The 14,622-nt window shown below is 35.7% G+C and overlaps 1 protein-coding gene across 1 annotated transcript in view; it reads left to right on the top strand.

Annotated features, from left to right (window-relative positions):
* Positions 1-14,175, top strand: part of LOC134747161 (neuropeptides capa receptor-like) — a 40,120-nt gene extending 25,945 nt beyond the window's left edge. Inside the window, exons 3-4 of the mRNA XM_063681741.1 lie at positions 11,491-11,629; positions 12,920-14,175. Coding sequence (XP_063537811.1) covers positions 11,491-11,629; positions 12,920-13,048 — 268 coding nt within the window. The 3' untranslated portion in view covers positions 13,049-14,175. The remainder of the gene's footprint in view (positions 1-11,490; positions 11,630-12,919) is intronic.
* Positions 14,176-14,622: the final 447 nt, after the last annotated feature.

Raw genomic sequence — 14,622 nt, 5'->3', positions numbered from 1 at the left:
TCCTTATAGATTGGCGTGACTGAGGCCACTTTCCAGAGTTTGGGAAAGCAGCCAGTGGTTAAACTAAGGTTAAAAATGTATGTTAACGGATCACATAATATGTGTTTGAAGCGCTGAATAAAGCTAGGACCCACCCCGTCCAGGCCAGGGGCACTGTCTGATTTCAGTTGCGTTATAAATTTAAGGATTTCAAGTCGGTCAGTAGGTTCCAGAAAGAGGGAGTGCGGTGGACTGTTCTTTAGTTTTACATTCAGCGCAAGACTTTCCTCTGACACATTCAGGCGATGCAGGATATTATTAGCATGATTTTGGCCAACCGTTGAGAAGTAGTTATTCGCTATGCTAAGGGAGTTTCTTGTGTTATCTGCTATAGTCAACAGTTCAGCGGCTGAGTTTCCTTTAGATTTGATATTACAAAATCTTTTAAGTGTTTTCCATAACTCTTTGGAGTTTTTACAGTGCGTCTGAATCTGATCGCTCTCATACTGAGTTTTTAATTTTCGTAAGAGGTTGTTATAGTAGTTCCGGTACCGGATGTAGATAAGTTTAGCAAGTTCATCATTCGGGAAAAGGATGTGTATAGTTTTTTTTGTTCTTATTTACTGATAATTTGGTTTGACTAATTATATTTACTTATACCGATTCCTAAAGCGATTTATTTTCGAGAAAATATTTTTAGCTACAGATTCTAACACAGTCACTGTCAACAACCCGCTAGGCAAGTTCTCTGTTCGTACGCGCTTTTTACTATAAAGCAGAAATCAGTAGGCCGAGCACATGATTGACGCGACAGTATCTCGCCGCGAGATAGACTACCCGTCTTTTACTAACTGAAAGAATTAAAGGGGGACGGGAAGTCTATGTCGCGGCGAGATACTCTCGTGCCAATCATGCAGACGATGCGTAGCGTAGCGCGTAGCTTGCACTGGCAACTGCGTTAATGAAATCTGGTAGTGGTACAAGATAGATAACAGGAAACTGAGTCCAAATCTGTTACTGCTACAAGAAAACGTCAACGTCGGGAGGAAACAAACGCTTAAGTGGGGGGCTAACGCAAATTGTAGTTTTTATATTGAATTTTTATGCCATGAAAATTTACACGGAAAGTAGACTATATTTGCAAGGACAGGCTCTAAGCAATATCACGAAAGCATGTCCATAGTTAGACCAAGAAAAGTCTGCAGCGATTTTGATAGCACACGCAGTACAAGTGTAATCAAAATCGCTGCACACTTTTCTTGGTCTAACTCTAATTTTCATTTATTTTCAGTTGTATATCGATACCCTGCGTACTATATAGCAATATATAATAATTTTAGTATAAAATAGCTAGTTATATTGCCGAGGGATCTGACATGCGAAATTTTAAACGGAAGAATATTTTTTTTAATACCACGACGGTGGCAAACAAGCATACGGCCCGCCTGATGGTAAGCAGTCACCGTAGCTTATGGACGCCTGCAACACCAGAGATATTACATGCGCGTTGCCGACCCTTTAAAAACCTGTACACTCCTTATTTGAAGAACCCCATACTGTAGCCCCTTGGGAAAACCTCGGCAGGGAGCTCATTCCACAGCCGAAGCGTACGCGGGAGGAAATTCCTCTTAAACCGCACAGTACGCGACCATTTAGGTGCTAGGGTGTGAGGATGAACAAACTGCCGATGGCGAGCGGTGCGGTGATAGAAAGCGGCCGTTGGCATCATGTCAAACAATTCTTCAGAGCACAGCCCATTGTACAGGCTTTTGTCTCCTTCTAATTTCCTGGTTTTACGCCCCTTTTCAATAATACGCCTTTTACGAGGTGGAAAAGTACGTCGTCTACTACCTAATATGTAAAAGCGCCTCATTTTCAAAATGAAAAAATAATTTTATCGCGTAAAGAGATTTACCGCCGCGTTTACTCAATTTGTGTTGGCATCGGAGCGTGACTGAGGATGGGATTATTTTTCCGACATCTGCAAACCGATAAACCTATTAGATCTACATCGTGGACCAACGATGTTACCTGTGGATTGAAATGTCGACAAGGTGCCGGCCTAGCCAAGGTGACAATCGCTATCGCTTCGACAACGAAACGCTTTGTGTCTCTCTATCACTCTTCCATATTAGTGCGACAGTGACAGTTGCGTTTCGATCGCTACGGAGCGTTAGCAATTGGCGTGTTGGCTCTTTCGATAAAGTGTTCCGAGTATATTCAATCATACTTTATAAAGATACTAAAAACGGGGTATTTACCATACATCATGTCATACATATTAGTAACACACACATTACATCAGATACATACACATTTACATTACATATTAGCTTCAAATCGTACATTATCTTATCTCTACAATTAAGAATGAAAATAGAGTGCATACAATTTACTCAATATATGTCAAATTTTTAAATTCTCTTATTTAGCTATGGGATGTGACATATTTTTGAGTCAGATATGTGCACATAGGGATATCTAAACGCTATAAATAATATAACGGTTTGGAAAAAAGTCACTGGATATTTGCCGGACCAAAATAAGTCGTGAATTTGGGTAAAAATAACATAGGTATTACGCATGAAAATACGAAATATTTATAAAACGGTTTCCTAGAACTGCCGAGTATTGTTGATATTCTGGTTTTACTATAGGTATTTGATAAATAATAATAAGGAAAATAGAAGCGCCACAAATAAATGCCATTGGATTCGAACTCGGGACCTCCTGCTTTGTATGCAGGGTCACTACCGACTAGGCTAGAAGGTAACATTTCTCAAAAAACATTAAAACGACCCAATATTATCGGGGAAATTTCAGAGCACGTAAACCTATACCATTAAATACTCGTATGGCTCTGGCACCTGTCAGCTCCACAAATATTTCACGCTTTAACCTAACAATTCAAATCTTCAACCAATGGCATCGCTAAATCGTTAAATGATTACATAAAATTTGATCTATAGATAGGAAATTGTATCGATACTACTACATCTCTCTTAAACCCGACTGAAATACTAAGTAGGTACTACTTACCTATAAAGCTCTCTGCTGCTTTAATAGCCTTTCATCGGACGTAAACTGGTTAGATGCTTATTCAATTACCCGCTTACACCAATCACGGTATAACTCTACATTCCAGCATGCACAAACTTGTTAATTGCTATCAATCTTGGAATTTATGCTGTTTGATTTCGCAGTCGAATTCGAAATGTTTTGTGTGAGGCACGATTATTCTTAAAACCGACACGTGTCAATGCATATCAATATTCTTTTAAGCGATATCGTGAGTTTTGTATGAATTTCGAGGGTAAAGAAATGTTGCAATATGGTGTTTCACTTAATGCAGGTAAATAACATAGGCAAAGACACTTGTCCCATTCACTTGGGGTCGGCGCAGCATGTCTTTTTCTTACATACCCCTCTGTCGCCCGTCATCTCATCATTCACTTGCGTTCGTTTCATATCATCTCCTGTCTCTCACACAGTCCATCCAACTTTACCCAAGTATAATATATTGAATTATTTTACTAAATTATGTAACTTACTAAATTATGTAAAGCGTTAGTAATAACACAAGCACTCGTGTATGTCACGTAACAGCTATATATAACCGTGATTTGATGTCGCCAGAGCTTGTTTTACACCGAAATAAAAGTGTTTTATGTTGCCCGTGGTTCGACAAAATGCTTAATATGTTGGTAGTGGCCTGTCCATAACCTTACATTGAAGAATAAAGGCACATGCTGGGTTAATGTCATACACGTCGCTCGTAAGTAAATATATAGTTGGTCAAGTAAATCTTGTCAAGAGGAAAAGGCGCCGCCTTTTTCTACTGTCAAGATTTGCTTGACCAACTATACCTACGTTGTCGTTAAAAAGTAATATTTTTTTTAAGAATATGGTGTTTATCGAAAGTTTTTTTTAAGAAATTGTCAAACTAAACTTTGGGTTTGGGACACATTTGCAGAGGCTCTGACCGGACTCATCACTAGCGTAAACAATTAAAGTTGCTACCTACACAAATAGAAAACCCACAACAGGAATTAGACATCGAATGATTTACTAGGTTATTAATAAATAAGTAAATGTTATAAATAGAACAATCGATTAAATCTATAAGATAACTCGGGAACAAAATAACTAATATCCGTGATAAACACACAAATAAATAAAAGGATATAATATTTATTTTGATTATTTATGAAACATAATCACAAGGCTTCTAACTACAAACGTTTCAACAAAAGGCATGCGATTTAAGATAACTAGTTGCCGGCTAAGTAGGAGCAACGAATTCAATCGATCTATCAAATGTCGCAATGTAACGCATATCGCATGCAATTTTATCGATATTTTTTGTAGTGACCATAAGACAATGTAGTTTTAGAACCATGAAAAGATATTTCTAAAATAATGTGTTAATTAACTTTTTGTTAGTGATTAACAATACTGTAGAATATTTTTCATAATTTAACATAAATTTAGGAAATTAAAAAAATTACCCTTACCATAATATTATAAACTTTTTTAGAAATACTCGTTTGTCTTATTCATGAAACTTTTCATTTAGCTTTGTTATAACTTTATAAGCTTTTCTTACCGACAAAAACGTCAAAGAGTACCTATATAAACGGATTTTAACGGCATATTAACTAAAAGTTTTGTTAGACATAATCTAAATAAATAAGGTCAATGATCATGAGAATTTTATTATATTTCCTGATGATTGTTCTCTCAAAATTTTGCCACGGGATCTACCTAAATATTGACTATGAGTATTGCAATTTTTTACCTTAAGTAGGTAGGTAGGTATAGCGAAATTCATTATTATTAATTCATTTATTCATATAAAACAATTACACAGTTAACATATACATATAACATTTAAAACTTTCGCGGTTTAAACACATATTAAATCACATTTAGAAACGGGACATTTTGCTGGGACGTCAGTTAGCCGCGACCACGACCAGTGAAACCTGTGTCGAAACGTCGGTAAATAAAGGTAACAAAATAAATTCGCGATAGACCCGTTTCTAAATGTGATTTAATAAAGGTAACAAAATAAATTCGCGATAGACCCGTTTCTAAATGTGATTTAATAAAGGTAACAAAATAAATTCGCGATAGACCCGTTTCTAAATGTGATTTAATAAAGGTAACAAAATAAATTCGCGATAGACCCGTTTCTAAATGTGATTTAACATATACATATACTATAAATGCGCCAAACTGGAGTAACCAGTTTGTTGGCGCGCCGCGCTCAACTCTTACTTAATTAAATGTTTACATTTGTGACTAATTGTGTGTGAATAATTTTACATTTTATGTAAGTATGTTGTTATTGATAACATGAGCGCGTTACTGGCCTGAATGTGCTATGAATCGTTTGTCTTTATCTGTAATTTTGACTTATGTATTTGTAAGAAAGGGATAAAACATAATTTAACAAAATCAGGCCCGTAAAGTTTTATGAATAAGGGGGAAAGAATTTAATTTCCGACCCACTTTATACTTTGTCACACCGACAATCAATATGAAAGTCGCTAGAGACCTCATACTAGTCACTGTGACAAAGTAAAAAATGGATAGGAAATTATTATTTTTGCTAATTTGCTATACCCATTCTGTATATTTTTTACATGCTTGTGTGTATAAAAAGTCCTAACACCGTTTTAAACCCACTATATATAGAATATTCAATTGGGAATGGTAGGGTGGAGTCTCTCGCGCTAAGGCGTAAGCAAACGCTTGCCTTACACTATTTATGTCTACATAGCTGCAGTAGTGCATATGCGCACGTAGAACCAGAAACCTTTTCGCATATCCAAATGTTCGCACCTATCACGGATCAAACGCACCCACGTACCGAGCAATAGAATTACTAAATAACTTCTTAGCAACAGTCCAAAACGCAGACATAATCGCAGACAAGTAAATTCTTACAAAGTAGTGTCAGGATTTTTTTAAACTCTACCTATGTAACGTTGTAATATGTATGTTTAATTTAAGTTCCTAGAGATACTCGTAGTTCGAAAAATGTATACATGTGTATGATACTGACTATGTATTAATAGTATAAGTGCCAGTTGCACCATCCGCACTTGACAGACTGATCAACGACACCCGGCGCGCCGCGGCAGTTTACTATGAAACTTTCCATACAATACAATTTAGCGAACTCTTTAACGATGACAAACAGTTGGTGCAACCGGCCCTAAGTGTCTTGGCATAGGTCGCTGTTAACTTATACTTGTGTTTGTTTGAATAAAGAATAAAGAATTCCGAAGCCATTTATGAACACCAAAGTAAGTCCCTTTATTGTATTTGTTTATGTAAGAACTATTTATGGTCAAAGAAATCTGTCATAGATAAGTAATCAGAACCCGTAGGTATTCATCTGAATTTATTCATGAACTATTCAAATCCAAAATTCACGTGGGTATGACGGCTAAACTTTTAAAAAGAATAATACTAGGAAATGTCTTTAACACAAGTGTTTAGAGTGTTTTCCATGACAGCCTATTTAATGAACAAAGGCAGGTGCCTTCAGGCAAAACTGTAAATAATAAATAATAATTGAACAAATGGAAATCTGTCATGTCAAAGTTTGACGGGCCTTTGTGAACCTAACAAACAAGTAAACTGTGTTGTTTTGATGGATTCTGGATTCGGAACAATCATAAATAATTATTATAACTTTGTGGTACTAAGGTCCGGTTAAACCTGATGTTACCATGGTTACCAGTACAATTTGACACTGGGTTAACGGTTTGAATATAATTAATTTTTCTATTGACCTGTATTTAATTTTATTTTATTTTAATTTGACGATCATTATGAGATATAGCCAAAATGACATTGTTTTTCATTTTATATGTATTATTTGACATTGTTAATAATTTAGTTAATTAATTGATTTCTTATAATGGTTTTTAGGGTTCCGTACCCAAAGGGTAAAAAAGGGGCCCTATTACTAAGACTCCACTGTCTGTCTGTCTGTCTGTCCGTCTGTCACCAGGCTGTATCTCATGAACCGTGGTAGCTAGACAGTTGAAATTTTCACAGATGATGTATTTCTGTTCCCGCTATAACAACAAATACTAAAAACAGAATAAAATAAATATTTAAGTGAGGCTCCCATACAACAAACGTGATTTTTTGCCGTTTTTTGCGTAATGGTACGTAAACCTTCGTGCACAAGTCCGACTCGCACTTGGTCGGTTTTTAAATTGTGTATTGCCTGACATTTTTATAATTATAATAAATTGTTATTTTCCTACTTGACGATCATAATATAAATTCAGGTAGATTAGTGTAAAATAATTTATATTGTAATTTCATATTAGGAAATAAATTAATCTTAATAATCTGGTGAATAAAATTTCAACCTGTATACATATGCAAATTCATTTGTAAAGCGTGTACGTTATACGGTCGTGACTTAATCATGGAGCGATGACGAACGACATAATTTTCACCAGCTTTTATGAAACTTAATTAGAAGTCATGACATGAAAACGTAAGTAAGTAAAGTTAATAATTACGTTTAATGGTGCTCCCACACTGCAGCTGATTAACCTTATATAGCATCATATGACAGGGACAACGTGATAGTGTTATATTATGTTGTCTCTGTCACACGATGTTATATAGTTGGCCAAGCAAATCTTGTCAGTAGAAAAAGGCGCGAAATGCAAATTCAGTTTCTATAGGACGATATCCTTTCGCGCCTACATTTTTAAAATTTGCCGCCTTGTACTACTGACAAGATTTGCTTGACCAACTATATAACATTATATAACTGCCAGTGTGAAAGCACCATAACTTCAGACTGTTTGCAAGCTTGATTGTGTGTGAGTAATTTGTATCACATGGTAGGTATTAGGAATATAAGGTATGTACCTAAGTAGGCAAAAACATAACCTACCTACTTTTAAAAAACTAGATTTAGTCTCAAAACTTTTACCGTAAAATGGGGTGAGTAGGAGCAAAACTGACATTTAAACCTCGATAACATTTTAGTTTTACATATGCAAACTGAATGGTGTATATAATAAATGTTCCGGACGTTTGTATTTTAGTTTTTATTTTATTTTGGGTAGTTCCATTTCATAACTTTGACGATATACAGGAAAAACCACCTCACCCCGTAGTCCCTCGTAATTGGGGTGGGATAGGTTTTTTATACAAAGGTGATTTTGGAAGATTGTTGTATCGTTTTTTTTATATTATGAGTATTACTATAGCTCCATTTTATATTGGAATACATTATTTTTGTAGCAGTAGCCCTAAAAACCCATCTCACCCCCCTTTCAAACCTTCTCTCCCCATTCATAACCCAATTCTCCCCGCGAAACCTACTCACCCCATTTTACGGTACCTTACATTTTACAAGAAAATCATATTGTATGTAAATACTTAATGAACCATGTATTAGCTGTTAACTAATTTAAAATTATTATATTGTGGTAATATATTAATTTAAACATTTTAAATTAAATTTCGAATTTTGAAGCAAAGTAGGCACATTTTACGGTATTTATAATTTACATTATTAACTTAAAATAAAACGGATGATTAATGTAAACTGTAACAAAATATAAGCAACAAGTATGAAGTAAGTATCATAATTTTAATAACTCACTCGTTAGCTCTAATATTAATTGGCTTATTAAGACAATTAATTAATGTCTAGATTAAGTACCTACTCGTAAATTCACTCTACTAATTGCTGGATCACAATAAATCGTGGAGTAAATCTTATTAAACCTTAAGGTGCAGTAGTTTCAGAAAACGGAGTTTTTAAAAAGTCGTCCCGCTTTTTTCGATCACAACACAACACGGATTCACTCTCAGGATTGCAGCTTTTTCTGCCGAAAATATAGAAGGCGTCCATAGGCTACGGTGAATGCGGGTCGTATGCGTGTTTGCCACCGGTATAAAACAACAATCGTATCAAAATATGATGCCTATAAAGCGTTTATTGGAACAATAGTACATTACTACAGAGGCCGGGAAGGAATAGAATATACGGCCGAACGTAGTGAGGCCGGATAGTTGTGAGGCCGACAACCCGTTTTCACGCCGATGTATGTATAGTGCTTTTCTCAAACGTTTAATATAGGTATATAGTTTGTCAAAGGCCTGTCTTATTTCAAACATAGACAGAGAGAATCATACTATCTTTGTCTTACACTAGTACTAACACCCAAAAGAAAAGGATGAGTATAGTTTTTTTTTTTTGTTCTTATTTACCGTCAAGATTTGCTTGACCAACTATATATATATCAATCAAATATCGTTTATTGTTTATTGTTTTGTTGTAAAAAAAAAACACAAAAAAAACAAAAAAAAAGTTTTTTTTTGATAGGCTGAATATCATAAACGAACCAAAAAGCAAATATTGCTTATAGTTTTTTTTAATGGCTGAATGCCATGATGCTGTGCCACAATTATATGTGAAATAGAAATCTAAAAAAAGCCACTTCTCGGCCTAGGCCTGCAACTTTGTATGAAATTTCATTACAGACCTCTCGTCTAGCCGCGCCTGAAACGTGATACTTCCCAGCCTAATATAAAGAACGTAATATCAATATTACATAGCATGTTTGAGAAAAGTTCCTTATCGCACGTACCGGACTTGGCGGATGGAAAAAACCGGCCAAGTGCGAGTTGGACTTGCGCACGAAGGGTTCCTTACCATTACGCAAAAAACGGCAAAAAAATCAAGTTTGTTGTATGAGAGCCCCACGTAAATATTTATTTTATTCTGTTTTTAGTATTTATTGTTATAGTGGCAACAGAAATACATCATCTGTGAAAATTTTAACTGTCTAGCTATCACGGTTCATGAGATACAGCCTGGTGACAGATAGACAGACGAACGGACACAGACAGACGGGTCTTAGTAATAGGGTTCCGTTTTTACCCTTTGGGTACGGAACCCTACAAAAGGGTAAGTTTTCCGTCACGACCCTTTCCTAACTTCGTTCCAACCGAGTGTCCCACAACACTCACGCATTTATTTTACAAAAAAGTTTAGTGTTCACTTGTACACTTATTTTTCTTAGGATATAAATAATCCCATTATTACCCATTTTATGAAACGTCCGCTAAACTAGCACAGATCCGACGCTGACAGTAGTCACGGGCGTACTGGCGGTGGCGTGGCGTGAGGAGTGGGCGCGGGCGCAAGGTGCTGCTGCGTAGGGTGTAATATATTTTAGTAGACAAAATGTTGAATTCATAATTTTGAATAAAAAAAATTACGTATCGATAAAAGATTAAGCAAAAACTCACAATTACTTAAAAGCTATCGAATGAAGTAAGTTTTATATTAATTTTCGTCATAGTACTTCTAAAGTAAGGAAAAAATGACAATTTTAAGCATATTAAAAAGAATACCTATCGAAAAAATAATGAGCCATCGTATTTCTGACAAGCAGAAAACTAGTTCAAGGACTGAAGTTATACATATAATGCATTATATCCTTGTAAGTCTGTAAATATGGTTTCAAAATAGCGCATTTTACTATACACCGCGCCTTAAAGTATCAAAAGGGTGTTGTACCTCTACGTGTTGGCTTCGGATCCGGAACTCCTCCCAAATGTCCGGAACACCATTATTCCGTAATGAAAAAGACATAATTTTAATATTTTAACTAATCATAATTTGTAATTAAAAAAAAATCTTCATAAATTAACATGGAAACCTAGTTTTGTTACATTAAATTAAAATCGCGCATCTATCTTAAATATCTCGCGATTAGATCTAGTTGTAAACTAGGCACGCTCGGGTTGTAACTTAATACTTTTTAAACTGCTTTAATTAAAATTTAGGCGTTTGTTTACTTGTTAGTCAAATAATAAACAAACAAAATTAATATCTAGCACAGATATTAATTTTGTTAGTTTGTTATCTGACTGAATAAATCTTTATCGTTAATATTAATAAAGTTAATCGCACTTAAACTATCGTGAGACATATTTCAAAATATTTATCAGTACGGTTTTTACTCACTATTATTTTTAGTCGCTTTTTGCGACATGTTTCGGATTCTTTGGGAATCCATCCTCAGGCACGAGTGTCCGCGGCGGTTGTACGTCATAGTGAGTAAAAACCGTACTGATAAATATTAATAAAGTTGCTAAAAAATGACCCGGTGTTTAAGCTTTTTTCATGTGAACATTTAATTTAGTTTCTTATGCATTTAGCATACTCATGTGAAAGTTTCTTTTGTTTCCTATTAAATTTTTCTGAAATTTTCGAAAACTTTTGCAACTGTGGAAACATTCCGCATCTTGCACATGTGTAATTTATCGGAATGTATTATAAATTCAATATACGCGATTATCCGTTTTCATAGTTTTATTTCATAACATTATGCTAATCTTACGGTTTAACTCACGTGTTTTAGTCACTCGACAATATGTCATTGACTCAATCCCAAATAAGTATGTGGCCGATTCACAGATTTTATGGAAACGTTTGGCTTGTTACAGATACCGCATCGCATTCCAAGAAACCCTACTCTGTCGCAAAGTACGAAGGGACTCGCGTTTCACAAACATGGACCACACGAGTGCATCCAAGGCATCGCAGTACCGGAAGAGAGAATCCCGCATAGCCTTCGTCAGTAAGGTGAGATATTATGCGGTTTCAGAAGAATCTATGCGTTTTGAAAAGCATCTGTGCGGTTTCAGAATATTTTTTGTATATAACTCGACCAAGGCATTTCAGTCTTTCATAGCTGTCTTTAGTCAGGTGTTATTTGTGAGAAAGGCAGCATCCGCTTGGTTTAGCTCTTTTTACATTTCATTAAAGTGTCAAAAAGGCCTCTAGGTGTTGGCTTCGGCTCCGCTCACGCTTCCCAAATATCCGGAACGTCATTATTTCTGATGGGTAAAATTTATAAACTGAAATAGATATAATACAATTAATACACTAAAGTAAAAATTACATTAGAGTTGGTCAAAGGCGCCTAGTCTTTCAAAGATAGCATATATAGGTACACCAGAGAATTTGGGACGGGTACAGCCGTGGCCGGTTGGTCTAGTGGTCAGGAGTGTCAAGACGTTAACCGCGTAGCTGAAGACGCGAGTTTGATTCCCGCCTCGGCCACCGGACCGGTGGACTGGTCACTTTTTAGGATTCCGTACCTCAAAAGGAAAAAACGGAACCCTTATAGGATCACTCGTGCGTCTGTCTGTCTGTCCGTCTGTCACAGCCTGTTTTCTCCGAAACTACTGGACCAATTAAGTTGAAATTTGGTACACATATGTAAGTTTGTGACCCAAAGACGGACATGTAACGTAAGCAAATGAATTTTAAACATGGGGACCACTTTTGGGGGGTATAATAACAAAATTAAAAAAATTCAAGTTTTTCAAACTATATGAAATGAAAGAGCTTCTTGTGAAAATCAATCAATCAATCAATCTTTTATTGATAAAATATAAGTAAATACTTTACATGTCAATACAATACTTACAGCTAATGGGAACAGCATTTTATTATATTTTGAATTAAATATTACATAATTATCTAGGGTACATCATTTACAAGCTTAGAAGTTATTCAAGAAATTACAATTTCCACCCCTCCCCCCCCCCTTTATATCCGAAAATGGGTTTAAAATTTTGAAAAAAATACACAATAGAAATGTGCAGTCAAACGTGAGTCGGACTTAATTACTTAGTTATTTTCACTCACATTTTACATAAAATAATACATTGTTAAAAATTGTGTAATGGACGGAACCCTTGAAACGCGAGTCCGACTCGCACTTGGCCGGTTTTTCTATAGTATATATGATATCTATTTCAGTTTATAATTTATATAAACGTGTCACTACTTAAAAAAAATTGATTTGTTTCCTAGATGGGTAGTTTGCCAGATTTTGTAGTTTAAAAAGCATCCTTTTTGTTCAAGGTGGATTACGTGAAAGACCAACCGGCGCCATTTTGTGGCGACAATGGCGACAACAAAATGGAGGACAGCACCGTCTTCTACTTCTACGACGACAAGCAGGATGGGATGCAAATTGACACCTGCATGTAAAATGTATTTTAGCATTTGACATTAAGCAATTTGTGACATATCTCTATAATAGTTAAGGGGGGATGGGGGAATTGCGGACACTGAAAGGAAATATTGTACTTCTATACTATTAGCAATATTTAGTCTGACTTTATTATGATATATGACGGATTCTTCAAGTCTCATTTAGTTGGGCTTCATTTAAAAAATAATTAAATGTAAATGTTCTTACCGTATCTTTATTACCTAAAGCGAGAAAGAGATATCGCTTTCTCGCTCTTACTTATGGGTGCGTCGCACACGCAACGCTTTTTTAGCTCTCGCGCGAATGGGGCTTAAATGTGCTAAACTTCAAAAAATGTCTAGAAACATTTACGTGACAGCTACTCGAAATAAAAATGAACTGTCATATGCAGATGAGTTCGTCATGTGACAGACTTTCACAAACACATCATAATATTTATAATTGAGGTAGTGGGTTGGATAGTCACAGGGTTTTCTAAGTATGGACGGTATAGAAAGGACGACAATCTCTTATAGCAGAACTATTGCAAAAGTGACTAGCTTTCAGCTGTAAATAGGTGGCGCTAGGTAGGCTCTGGGACATGAGTATGACATGTACCATAGAAGGCAACAAATAACCCGACCAAATTACGTAGGTTGTTTTTGGTATTATTTCGGTGTATGGTGGCGCCGCTTAATTACTGTTTTTTTATGGACACTTTTCATACATAGAGATTTTGCTCCTTTATATAGTCTCCATGTTTCTAAGTTAGGTAAGATATTGATGTAGTATCTGTCGTAACAAGTTTTTATAAAGAGAGATTACGTGCTCACGTTGTTTTTGTATGGTATGTTAAGGGTAGCTTAGGTTTTCCAGTTTTTCCACTACCTATCTCTATCACCTAGTTTCTTATTGTAAATATCAGTAGACCTGAAAGTACTTCGCTAAATTAGATTATATAGGGAGAGGCAATATCTTGGTTCGCTCTCTAGAGATTTGTATCTAAATGTGATGTTGCATTAAATATAAACTTACGAGTATATTATCAAATGACTCTTCATTTTCTTCGCTCCCTCTGGAGCGGAGTCGCTGCCCCAATATTACAAGGTTCTATGTTTCACTTTTATCGAACTGAAATTTGAACTTTATCATAGTAACATTAAGTCGAAATTCAACTATCTTGAAAATGTAACATAGAACCCTGTAATATTGGGGCAGCGGAGTGTTAGGGTCGGCAACGCGTATGTAACACCTCTGGAGTTGCAGGCGTCCATTAGGCTACGGTGAATGTACCATCAGGCGGCCCGTATGCTTGTTTGCCACCGACGTAGTATAAAAATATATACCTATTTCGGTAAGGATAATGTACACAGTGTAAATAAGAAATATGGTAGAATTAGGGTTCCTAAACCCTACCTTCCTTCCTCCTCCTTCCTTCCTTAATTAATTACAATACCTATATTGTAATTAATAAAGAACATTGTTTCCACCCTTAGCAAGGCGTATGTCTCACAATTTTTTTTTCTTTCATAATGGCACCAACCCTAAAATCGCGAAAAAAGTTTTAGGTGTTAAAAAAACATCTACATCT

Source organism: Cydia strobilella, chromosome 14 (genome assembly GCF_947568885.1).
Source record: "Cydia strobilella chromosome 14, ilCydStro3.1, whole genome shotgun sequence".
NCBI classification, from domain to species: domain Eukaryota; kingdom Metazoa; phylum Arthropoda; class Insecta; order Lepidoptera; family Tortricidae; genus Cydia; species Cydia strobilella.
The sequence above is the reverse complement of the archived record's forward strand: the minus strand, read 5'-3'. Positions and strand labels throughout refer to the sequence as shown.